Source organism: Bombina bombina, chromosome 12, assembly GCF_027579735.1.
Source record: "Bombina bombina isolate aBomBom1 chromosome 12, aBomBom1.pri, whole genome shotgun sequence".
Classification (NCBI taxonomy): domain Eukaryota; kingdom Metazoa; phylum Chordata; class Amphibia; order Anura; family Bombinatoridae; genus Bombina; species Bombina bombina.
In genome coordinates, this window is record NC_069510.1 from 27,219,599 (window position 1) to 27,231,845 (window position 12,247).

The 12,247-nt window shown below is 41.1% G+C and overlaps 1 protein-coding gene across 8 annotated transcripts in view; it reads right to left on the reverse strand.

The window, feature by feature from the left end:
* Window positions 1-12,247, reverse strand: part of EHMT1 (euchromatic histone lysine methyltransferase 1) — a 245,904-nt gene that overhangs the window by 74,057 nt on the left and 159,600 nt on the right. For all 8 annotated transcript variants that reach the window (XM_053695709.1, XM_053695708.1, XM_053695714.1 and 5 more), the window contains one exon: window positions 4,295-4,377. In XM_053695709.1, coding sequence (XP_053551684.1) covers window positions 4,295-4,377 — 83 coding nt within the window. The remainder of the gene's footprint in view (window positions 1-4,294; window positions 4,378-12,247) is intronic.

Below are 12,247 nucleotides of genomic sequence, written 5' to 3' on the forward strand. Positions count from 1 at the left end.
TGAATTGTGGGTGTGGTGAGGGGTGTATTTATAGGCATTTTGAGGTTTGGGAAACTTTGCCCCTCCTGGTAGGATTGTATATCCCATATGTCACTAGCTCATGGACTCTTGCCAATTACATGAAAGAAATGTTCCCTGTGTATCACGACATGAAGGTATGCATCCTTCAGGTCTATGGTGGTCATAAACTGTCCTTCCTGAACCAGAGGAAGGATTGACCGTATTGTCTCCATCTTGAAAGAGGGAACACTCAGAAACTTGTTTAGGCACTTTAGGTCCAGAAATGGACGAAACGTTCCCTCCTTCTTTGGAACCACGAAATGGTTTGAATAAAACCCCAAATCTTTTTCTGCTGTAGGTATCAGGACAATTATTCCTAGAAAAGGAGAGATCCCGTACGCAACCTAAGAAGGCAGCCCTCTTTTCTGGTCTTGTAGACAGACTGGAGAGTAGGAATCTGCCCCTGGACAGATGAGACTTGAATCCTATCCTGTATCCTTTAGTTACAACCTCCAGGACCCAAGGATCCTGTACATCCTGGAACCAAGCGTCTGAAAAGAGAGACAGTCCCCTACTCGATTTGATCCCGGATCGGGGGCCGCACCTTCATGCTGATTTGTTCTCGGCGGGCTTCTTAGTCTCTTTGGACTTATTCCAGGACTGAGCCGGCTTACAAGTCCCCTTGGGCTGCTCGGACTTGGATGAGGATTGCTGTTGTTGTGATTTGTCAGAACGAAAGGAACGAAAATTAGACAATTGCCGTCCCTTAGGCCTATTTTTCTTGTCATGCGGTAGAAAGGCACCCTTCCCTCCGGTAACCGTAGAAATAATGGAGTCCAACTCTGGACCGAATAAAATCTTCCCCTTGAAAGAAAGAGATAGGAGTCTGGATTTAGAAGTCATATCCACAGACCAAGACTTCAACCAGAGAGTGTGATGTGCTAGCACCGCAAAGCCAGAAGCCTTTGCATTTAGGCGAATAATCTGCATATTCGCGTCACAGACGAAGGAGTTAGCAATTCTCAGAACCTTAATTATCTCCTGAATATCCTCAAGGGGAGTCTCCACCTCAATGAGCTCCGACAGTGTTGCACGAGTAGGTAGCTGCTCCAGCAACCGTGGCTACAGCTTCCGCCAGTTGAAATAAAAACGCCATATGTTTAAACATTTTCCTTAGAAAGGTTTCCATTTTCTTATCCATAGCGTCTCTGAAAGAGGAACTATCCTCCAGGGGTATAGTAGTATGCTTAGCCAGCGTAGAAATAGTGCCATCCACCTTAGGGATGGAACCCCACAAACCTAATTGAGAGTCAGGGACCGGGAATAATTTTTTTAAATTAGACGAGGGGGAAAAATAAGTTCCTATTCTTTCCCATTTGTTACTAATAATGTTCGCCATCTTAAGTGGCACAAAAAAAAGTCAGAGGGACCTTCCTGTCTTCATAAACCCTAATTTAGGGAACTTAGGTTCCTCAGAGAGAGTAGCCTCTGGAATCTCTAGCTTAGACAGAAACTCCTTTAATAAAAAATGCAGATACTCTATTTTAAATCTAAAGGAGGGTTCCTCCACCGAAGAAGGTTTAGAAACTGAAGACTCAGACTCTGAAAGTTCACCCTCTGAAGCTAGAGGTTAACTCATCCTCAGATATCTGGGACATAATAGCTAAATCCAGCAAATATTTAGTAGACTAAGTCAGGAGAACTATCTTTAACCTTTCTCTTGCGTTTGTTAGAGTGAGGTAAGGCACTCAGTGCCGCAGACACTGCCGATTGTAACTGCTCAGTAAAGTCTGCAGGAAAAAAAAAAACTCCAGAAGGAAGATTAGTTGTGCTGCGGGGAACTGCATGTGGAGCGGGTAGGGTATAAAGGGTAGTAATCTCTCGCGATCCAGATTTCTGAGAGGTAGACGGCTCAGAGGGGCTAATATAGCTATGAATATTAGCAGGCTTGTCTCCCTTAGGCAAATGGAACAAAATTGAGCAGGCGGGCAAACCACGGCCTCCTCACAATATAAACAGGAATTATTAATTAGTACAGAAGGAACGGAACCTTCTAATGTAATATCAGAGTCCTCCATAGCTAGAATATATTCACAGAAGGAAAGACAAAAACTAAACACTTGAAGCACCCTTATAATCCTAATCCTAGACCCAGACAGCTAACTGAGAAAACTCTCTCCTAGGAGCGATGTTCGGAGCAAGATCGTAGGAAAAACAAAAAGACCACAACCGGTCACGTAGTGCATAGGACAGGACTTCCCCTGCTATGAAAAAGGCGCCAAGCTATTAAGAGCTGCGCAACACACCAAAATGAAAGAGAAACCTGTTTATTCCAAGCCAAAAGCACACAGTCTATGAGCCCAAAAAACTCTCACATAAAAGCAGTTATAAATAACCCCTTTGCTGTTCAAATAATCTCCCTGAAGGAGATATTAACCCTTGATCCTATTGAGGCATAAAGGAGCCACACTGTGACCCTGTATAGCAATATATTTATAAAATGATCTTACCTCCAGGATCCATGCTGTGGAACAGGCACATGACTAATTAAAACTCCAGTCCTTTCTTTGAAGGGAACATACCCATTACAGGACTATCCGAATCTTCTGACACTTCTCTGCCACCTCCTATAGTGACGAAAGGCAAAAAATGACTGGGGGATAGGGGAAGTGGGAGGGATATTTAAGCCTTTGGCTGGGGTGTCTTTGCCTCCTCCTGGTAGCCAGGTATTGTATTTTCCCAACAGTAAGGGATGAAGTTGAGGACTCTCCCTGCCTTATGGAAGGAAATTTTGCATTTACAGTTAGTTTCAATATCCGTATAAATTACTTTAATGTGAACACTTTTCATTTAAAATGTTCGTGCTCGATAGAATTATTTATTTTATAGTGGAAACAAAACCGAGATCACCTTAACAAAAATGTGACTAAGACTTTTGGATCAACTGTTTTGATTAACTGTGAAATAATATAATAAATGATAAATTTACGTAATTGTAGGATTTCTAAAAGCATCAATCAAATTTGTCTCTTCCAAAAAACTGTCTGCGTCAGTATAACTAGGGAGAAAAAATACCTATACTAACAATTTGTCATTGAAAATGTCATCTGATAATCCAGCAGGAGTCTCTATAACCTGAATAAGAGAAATAAATACAATCGACAGTAATGTCAGCACTGCTCGGTTGTATTTAGACGATTTGTGCTGTCTTCAGCACAGACGCACAGCTCTTCCTTCAGGGGACACTATCATGTCCCCAAGTCAAGTTTAAAACATTACATATATTGTCATCTATACAGTGGCACATTTAGAGGCAGTTTTTTTTATATTTCTGTACTATGTCCAAACAATCTATCAACCTTACTGACTGAGTTTTCCTCAACTAAATTAAAGCATTAAAAATAATTTAGTGCGTTCAAACAGGATCTACTATGTTATGGAAATGTCTCTGCATTCAAGGAGAAACATAAAAAATTGTGGGGCGGGGGGATTAACTCTTTATTAAACAAAAATGACACCTTTTAAAATTATATTGTAAGCAGATATCTTACAATGCAGAGCTCACTTGCCAATATAAATCGCTCCTAATGACTTGAAATAAATGAAATCATTTTAGTGTTCAGAATTCATCAGAACCTTCACAGTATCAGCTAATACTGGTCTTTATCTTCACGTTTGATATTTTATAAATATATATTTTAATATCCCTTTACATAATCATTTAATCTATCTATTATCAGAATCACTGCAGAGCTCCTCTTAGGCAGAGCATTAATTTCAGTGTATCCTCTGTAGTCACGTTCATATACGGGTTTTCTAAGCTTTCACCAGTTAAGCATGACCAGTACTGGGCACCACACAAGATTACTATCATCCAATGCTAAAGGGCTCCCTGAATTAGCTTGTTATCTCAAAAATACAGACAGTCACATCCCTAGGTGTGCTGGCTAGACAGCTACAAGCACAGAACCACAGGGAGAAAAAAATTACATAGCACATTTTAAATTCCCTTTTATTTAAGGTGCAGCTGCAGTGACCTTATTAGGAAATTATATTCTGTGCGCATCAGCAATTCTTACGTATCCTTTGCAGACTTATGAATTCCCATATCTACTGACACTTTATGCAAATCTGGATATTATAATTTATTTTAACCTACTGGAAAAATATTAAAAAGCCTCTTTCATTTAAAACGGTTTCCCATTCAAACACAAGCTAAGCAGCTCTCACTAAGTACCATCAACAAGACCCCCAATGTCTTTATGTCCCAGCAGGCTCTGCTATGACTGCTTACCTAGCATCATTAGGACCTTTTGCAGTTCCCCTTGCCGAGCAGAAAAGTACAGCTGCTTTGGATGGAAGCGCAGTTTTTTGGGTCTGTAAAAGTGGAATGAGAAATATTGTATTAGACATCTGAGAGTGTATGTGAAACGTGTCCAACAAGAGAGAGGGCCTGAGTCTCAAAGCTGGCGCCCATGGGCAAAGGCTAATTGCATGCTTATCTTATCCAACCCAGCTGTACCCAGAAACATCACAGCTAATACATGAGCTCACAACTCCCAGAACACATGCAAACACAGGAGCGTTCCAATATTTAGGTGTTTGCAAAAATGTCATCAAAGAAAAAACATAATTTATGTAAGAACTTACCTGATAAATTAATTTCTTTCATATTGGCAAGAGTCCATGAGCTAGTGACGTATGGGATATACATTCCTACCAGGAGGGGCAAAGTTTCCCAAACCTCAAAATACCTACAAATACACCCCTCACCACACCCACAATTCAGTTTTAACGAATAGCCAAGTAGTGGGGTGAAAAAGAAAGGAGTAAAAAGCATCAACAAAGGAATCTGGAAATAATTGTGCTTTATACAAAAAAAATCATAACCACCATAAAAAAGGGGTGGGCCTCATGGACTCTTGCCAATATGAAAGAAATTAATTTATCAGGTAAGTTCTTAATTAATTAATGCAATTGGCAAGACTCCATGAGCTAGTGACGTATGGGATAACAATACCCAAGATGTGGAACTCCACACAAGAGTCACTAGAGAGGGAGGGATAAAAATAAACAACAGCCATATGCTGAAAAATAAATCCACAACACAAAATATAAGTTATTCTCATGAAGAAAAGAAAAACTTAAAAGATCAGCAGAAGAATCAAACTGAAACAGCTGACTGAAGAACTTTTCAACCAAAAACTGCTTCTGAAGAAGCAAATACATAAAAACGGTAGAATTTATTAAATGTATGCAAAGAGGACCAAGTCGCTGCTTTGCAAATCTGATCAACTGAAGCTTCATTCTTAAAAGCCCACAAAGTGGAGACTGATCTAGTAGAATGAGCTGTAATTCTCTGAGGCGGGGCCTGACCCCGACTCCAAATAAGCTTGAAGAATCAAAAGCTTTAACCAAGAAGCCAAGGAAATAGCAGAGGCCTTCTGACCTTTCCTATGACCATAAAATATAACAAATAGACTAGAAGTCGTCCTGAAATCTTTATTACCTTCAACATAATATTTCAAAGCCCTTACCACATCCAAAGAATGTAAGGATCTTTCCAAAGAATTATTAGGATTAGGACACAAGGAAGAGACAACAATTTCTCTACTAATGTTGTTAGAATTTACAACCTTAGGTAAGAACTTAAATGAAGTCCGCAAAACCGCCTTATCCTGATGAAAAATCAGTAAAGGAGATTCACAAGAAAGAGCAGAAATTTCAGAAACTCTTCTAGCAGAAGAGATGGTCAAAAGGAACAACACTTTCCAAGAAAGCAGTTTAATGTCCAAAGAGTGCATAGGCTCAAATGGAGGAGCCTGTAACGCCCCCAAAACCAAATTAAGACTCCAAGGAGGAGAAAATGATTTAATGACAGGCTTAATACAAACTAAAGCCTGTACAAAATAGTGAATATCAGGAAGATTAGCCATCTTTCTGTGAAATAAAACAGAAAGAGCAGAGATTTGTCCCTTCAAGGAACTTGCAGACAAACCCCTATCCAAACCATCCTGGAGAAACTGTAAAATTCTAGGAATCCTAAAAGAATGCCAAGAGAATTTATGAGAAGAACACCATGAAATGTAAGTCTTCCAAACTCAATAATAAATCTTCCTAGAGACAGATTTACGAGCTTGTAACAAAGTATTAATCACTGAATCAGAGAAACCGCTATGACTTAGTACTAAGCATTCAATTTCCATACCTTCAAATTTAATGATTTGAGATCCTGATGGAAAAATAGACCTTGAGACAGTAGGTCCGGCCTTAACTGAAGTGGCCAAGGTTGGCAACTGGACATCCGAATAAGATCCACATACCAAAACCTGTGGGGCCATGCTGGAGCCACCAGCAACACAAATGATTGCTCCATGATGATTTTGGAGATCACACTTGGAAGAAGAACTAGAAGCGGGAAGATATAAGTAGGTTGATAACACCAAGGAAGTGTCCGCGCATCCACTGCTTCCGCCTGAGAATCCCTGGACCTGGAAAGGTATCTGGGAAGTTTCTTGTTTAGATGAGAAGCCATCAGATCTATTTCTGGAAGACCCCACATCTGAACAATCTGACAAAACACATCCGGATGGAGAGACCACTCCCCTGGATGTAAAGTCTGACGACTGAGATAATCCGCCTCCCAATTATCTACACCTGGGATATGAACCACAGAAATTAGACAGGAGCTGGATTCCGCCCAAACAAGTATCCAAGATACTTCTTTCATAGCTTGGGGACTGTGAGTCCCACCCTGATGATTGAAATATGCCACCGTTGTGATATTGTCTGTCTGAAAACAAATTAACAATTCTCTCTTCAACAGAGGCCAAAACTGAAGAGCTCTGAGAATTGCACAAAGTTCTAAAATATTCATTGGTAATCTCGCCTCTTGAGATTTCCAAATCCCTTGTGCTGTCAGAGATCCCCAGACAGCTCCCCAACCTGAAATACTCGCATCTGTGGTGATCACAGTCCAGGTTGGCCAAACAAAAGAGGCCTCTTGAACTAAATGCTGGTTATTTAACCACCACGTCAGAGAGTGTTGAACATTGGGAATTAAAGATATTAATTGTGATATCTCTGTATAATCCCGGCACCATTGATTCAGCATACAAAGCTGGAGAGGGGTCTCATGTGAAAACGAGCAAAAGGAATCGCGTCCGATGCTGCAGTCATGAGGCCTAAAACTTCCATGCACATAGCCAATGAAGACTAAAGACTGAGCTAGTACCAAGATATCCTCCAAATAAGGAAATACTGCAATACCCTGTTCTCTGATTACAGAGAGTAGAGCACCCAGAACCTTTGAAAAGATTTTTGGAGCTGTTGCTAGCCAAATGGAAGAGCAACAAATTGGTAATGCTTGTCTAGAAAAGAGAATCTCAGGAACTGATAATGTGCTGGATGAATCGGAATATTATTATTATTATTATTCTTTATTTATAAAGCGCTGACAGATTCCGCAGCGCTGCCCATGGGTACAAGGATAATAGTGGAGAAACAATACGATAAGACACAAAATTTTACAGACAAATACAGGGGGAATTGAGGGCCCTATTCCCGTGGGAACTTACAATTCATCCTTGAAAAATCTTAATCTGCCCCCTACCAGCTGAGCTGGAATGAGGGCGGCACCTTCATGCGGACATAGGGGCTGACTTTGGTTTCTTAAAAGGCTTGGATTTATTCCAAGGCTTCCAATTGGAAACCGTTTCCTTGGGGGAAGGATTAAGTTTTTGTTCCTTATTTTGACGAAAGGAACGAAAACGATTCGAAGCCTTAGATTTACCCTTAGGTTTTTTATCCTGAGGCAAAAAACTCCCTTCCCCCCCAGTAGCAGTTGAAATAATAGAATCTAACTAAGAACCAAATAAAGTATTACCTTGGAAAGAAAGAGATAGTAATCTAGACTTAGATGTCATATCAGCATTCCAAGATTTAAGCCACAAAGCTCTTCTAGCTAAAATAGCTAAAGACATGGATCTAACATCAATTTTGATAATATCAAAAATAGCATCACAAATAAAATGATTAGCATGTTGCAGTAAACGAACAATGCTATATAAGTCAGAATCCAATTCTTGTTGCGCTAAATTCTCCAACCAAAAAGTTGAAGCAGCTGCAACATCAGCCAAAGAAATTGCAGGCCTAAGAAGATGACCTGAATATAAATAGGCTTTCCTTAGATAAGATTCAAGCTTCCTATCTAAAGGATCTTTAAAGCAAGTACTATCTTCCATAGGAATAGTGGTTGGTTTAACAAGAGTAGAAATAGCCCCATCAACTTTGGGGTCTTTTTCCAAAACTCTATTGAAATTGATGGTAAAGGATACAATTTTTTAAACCTTGCAGAAGGATTAAAAGGAGTACCCGGCTTATTCCATTCCTTAGAAATCATATCAGAAATAGCATCAGGAATAGGAAAAACCTCTGGAATAACCACAGGAGGTTTAAAAACAGAATTTAAACGTTTACTGGTTTTAATATCAAGAGGACTAGCTTCCTCAATATCCAAAGTAATTAACCACTTCTTTTAACAAAGAAAGCATATACTCCATTTTAAATAAATAAGTAGATTTGTCAGTGTCAATATCTGAGGAAGGATCTTCTGAATCAGATAGATCCTCATCAGAGGTTGATAATTCATTATGTTGTCGGTCATTTGAAAATTCATCAACTTTATGAGAAGTTTTAAAAGACCTCTTACACTTATTAGAAGGTGGAAATGCAGACAAAGCCTTCTGAATAGAATCCGTAACAAATTCTTTAAAATTCATAGGTATATCATGTACATTAGAAGTTGAAGGAACTGCAACCCGCAATGTACTATTACTGATGAACACACTATCTGCATGTAAAAGTTTATCATGACAACTAATACAAATGACATTAGGAGATATAATCTCCACAATTTTACAACAAATGAACTTAGCTTTGGTAGAACCGATGTCAGGCAGCAAAGTTCCAACAGATACTTCTGAGGCAGGATCAGATTGAGACATCTTGCAAAATGTAAAAGAAAAAACAACATATAAAGCAAAATTATCAATTTCCTTATATGATAGTTTCAGGAATGGGAAAAAACAGAATTTATGTTTACCTGATAAATTACTTTCTCCAACGGTGTGTCCGGTCCACGGCGTCATCCTTACTTGTGGGATATTCTCTTCCCCAACAGGAAATGGCAAAGAGCCCAGCAAAGCTGGTCACATGATCCCTCCTAGGCTCCGCCTACCCCAGTCATTCGACCGACGTTAAGGAGGAATATTTGCATAGGAGAAACCATATGTTACCGTGGTGACTGTAGTTAAAGAAAATAAATTATCAGACCTGATTAAAAAAAACCAGGGCGGGCCGTGGACCGGACACACCGTTGGAGAAAGTAATTTATCTGGTAAACATAAATTCTTTTTTCTCCAACATAGGTGTGTCCGGTCCACGGCGTCATCCTTACTTGTGGGAACCAATACCAAAGCTTTAGGACACGGATGAAGGGAGGGAGCAAATCAGGTCACCTAAATGGAAGGCACCACGGCTTGCAAAACCTTTCTCCCAAAAATAGCCTCAGAAGAAGCAAAAGTATCAAATTTGTAAAATTTAGAAAAAGTGTGCAGTGAAGACCAAGTCGCTGCCTTACATATCTGATCAACAGAAGCCTCGTTCTTGAAGGCCCATGTGGAAGCCACAGCCCTAGTGGAGTGAGCTGTGATTCTTTCAGGAGGCTGCCGTCCGGCAGTCTCATAAGCCAATCGGATAATGCTTTTAATCCAGAAGGAGAGAGAGGTAGAAGTTGCTTTTTGACCTCTCCGTTTACCAGAATAAACAACAAACAAAGACAAAGTTTGTCTGAAATCCTTAGTAGCTGCTAAGTAAAATTTGAGAGCACGAACTACATCCAAGTTGTGCAACAAACGTTCCTTCTTTGAAACTGGATTAGGACACAAAGAAGGCACAACTATCTCCTGGTTAATGTTTTTGTTAGAAACAACTTTTGGAAGAAAACCAGGTTTAGTACGCAAAACCACCTTATCTGCATGGAACACCAGATAAGGAGAAGAACACTGCAGAGCAGATAATTCTGAAACTCTTCTAGCAGAAGAAATTGCAACCAAAAACAAAACTTTCCAAGATAATAACTTAATATCAACGGAATGTAAGGGTTCAAACGGAACCCCCTGAAGAACTGAAAGAACTAGGTTGAGACTCCAAGGAGGAGTCAAAATTTTGTAAACAGGCTTGATTCTAACCAGAGCCTGAACAAAGGCTAGAACATCTGGCACAGCTGCCAGCTTTTTGTGAAGTAACACAGACAAGGCAGAAATCTGTCCCATCAAGGAACTTGCAGATAATCCTTTTTCCAATCCTTCTCGAAGGAAGGATAGACTCTTAGGAATCTTAACCTTGTCCCAAGGGAATCCTGCAGATTCACACCAACAGATATACCAAATTATGTGGTAATTTTTCTGGTTACAGGCTTTCAGGCCTGAACAAGAGTATTAATAACAGAATCTGAGAACCCTCGCTTTGATAAGATCAAGCGTTCAATCTCCAAGCAGTCAGCTGGAGTGGGTCGAACGGACCTAGAACAAGAAGGTCTCGTCTCAAAGGTAGCTTCCATGGTGGAGCCGATGACATATTCACCAGATCTGCATACCAAGCCCTGCGTGGCCACGCAGGAGCTATCAAAATCACCGACGCCCTCTCCTGATTGATCCTGGCTACCAGCCTGGGGATGAGAGGAAACGGCGGGAACACATAAGCTAGTTTGAAGGTCCAAGGTGCTACTAGTGCATCCACTAGAGCCGCCTTGGGATCCCTGGATCTGTACCCGTAGTAAGGAACTCTGAAGTTCTGACGAGAGGCCATCAGATCCATGTCTGGAATGCCCCACGGTTGAGTGACTTGGGCAAAGATTTCCGGATGGAGTTCCCACTCCCCCGGATGCAATGTCTGACGACTCAGAAAATCCGCTTCCCAATTTTCCACTCCTGGGATGTGGATAGCAGACAGGTGGCAGGAGTGAGACTCCGCCCATAGAATGATTTTGGTCACTTCTTCCATCGCTAGGGAACTCCTTGTTCCTCCCTGATGGTTGATGTATGAACTTTGCCCTCGCTAGCTGAGGCCAAGCTTTGAGAGCATTGAATATCGCTCTCAGTTCCAGAATATTTATCGGTAGAAGAGATTCTACCCGAGACCAAAGACCCTGAGCTTTCAGGGATCCCCAGACCGCGCCCCAGCCCATCAGACTGGCGTCGGTCGTGACAATGACCCACTCTGGTCTGCGGAAGGTCATCCCTTGTGACAGGTTGTCCAGGGACAGCCACCAACGGAATGAGTCTCTGGTCCTCTGATTTACTTGTATCTTCGGAGACAAGTCTGAATAGTCCCCATTCCACTGACTGAGCATGAACAGTTGTAATGGTCTTTGATGAATGCGCACAAAAGGAACTATGTCCATTGCCGCTACCATCAAACCTATCACTTCCATGCACTGCGCTATGGAAGGAAGAGGAACGGAATGAAGTATCCGACAAGAGTCTAGAAGTTTTGTTTTTCTGGCTTCTGTCAGAAAAATCCTCATTTCTAAGGAGTCTATTATAGTTCCCAAGAAGGGAACCCTCGTTGACGGAGATAGAGAACTCTTTTCCACGTTCACTTTCCATCCGTGAGATCTGAGAAAGGCCAGGACAATGTCCGTGTGAGCCTTTACTTGAGGAAGGGACGACGCTCGAATCAGAATGTCGTCCAAGTAAGGTACTACAGCAATGCCCCTTGGTCTTAGCACCGCCAGAAGGGACCCTAGTACCTATGAGAAAATCCTAGGAGCAGTGGCTAATCCGAAAGAAAACGCCACGAACTGGAAATGCTTGTCCAGGAATTCAAACCTTAGGAACCGATGATGTTCCTTGTGGATAGGAATATGTAGATACGCATCCTTGAAATCCACCTTGGTCATGAATTGACCTTCCTGGATGGAAGGAAGAAGTGTTCGAATGGTTTCCATCTTGAACGATGGAACCTTGAGAAACTTGTTCAAGATCTTGAGATCTAAGATTGGTCTGAACGTTCCCTCTTTTTTGGGAACTATGAACAGATTGGAGTAGAACCCCATCCCTTGTTCTCCTAATGGAACAGGATGAATCACTCCCATTTTTAGCAGGTCTTCTACCCAATGTAAGAATGCCTGTCTTCTTATGTGGTCTGAAGACAACTGAGACCTGTGGAACCTCCCCCTTGGAGG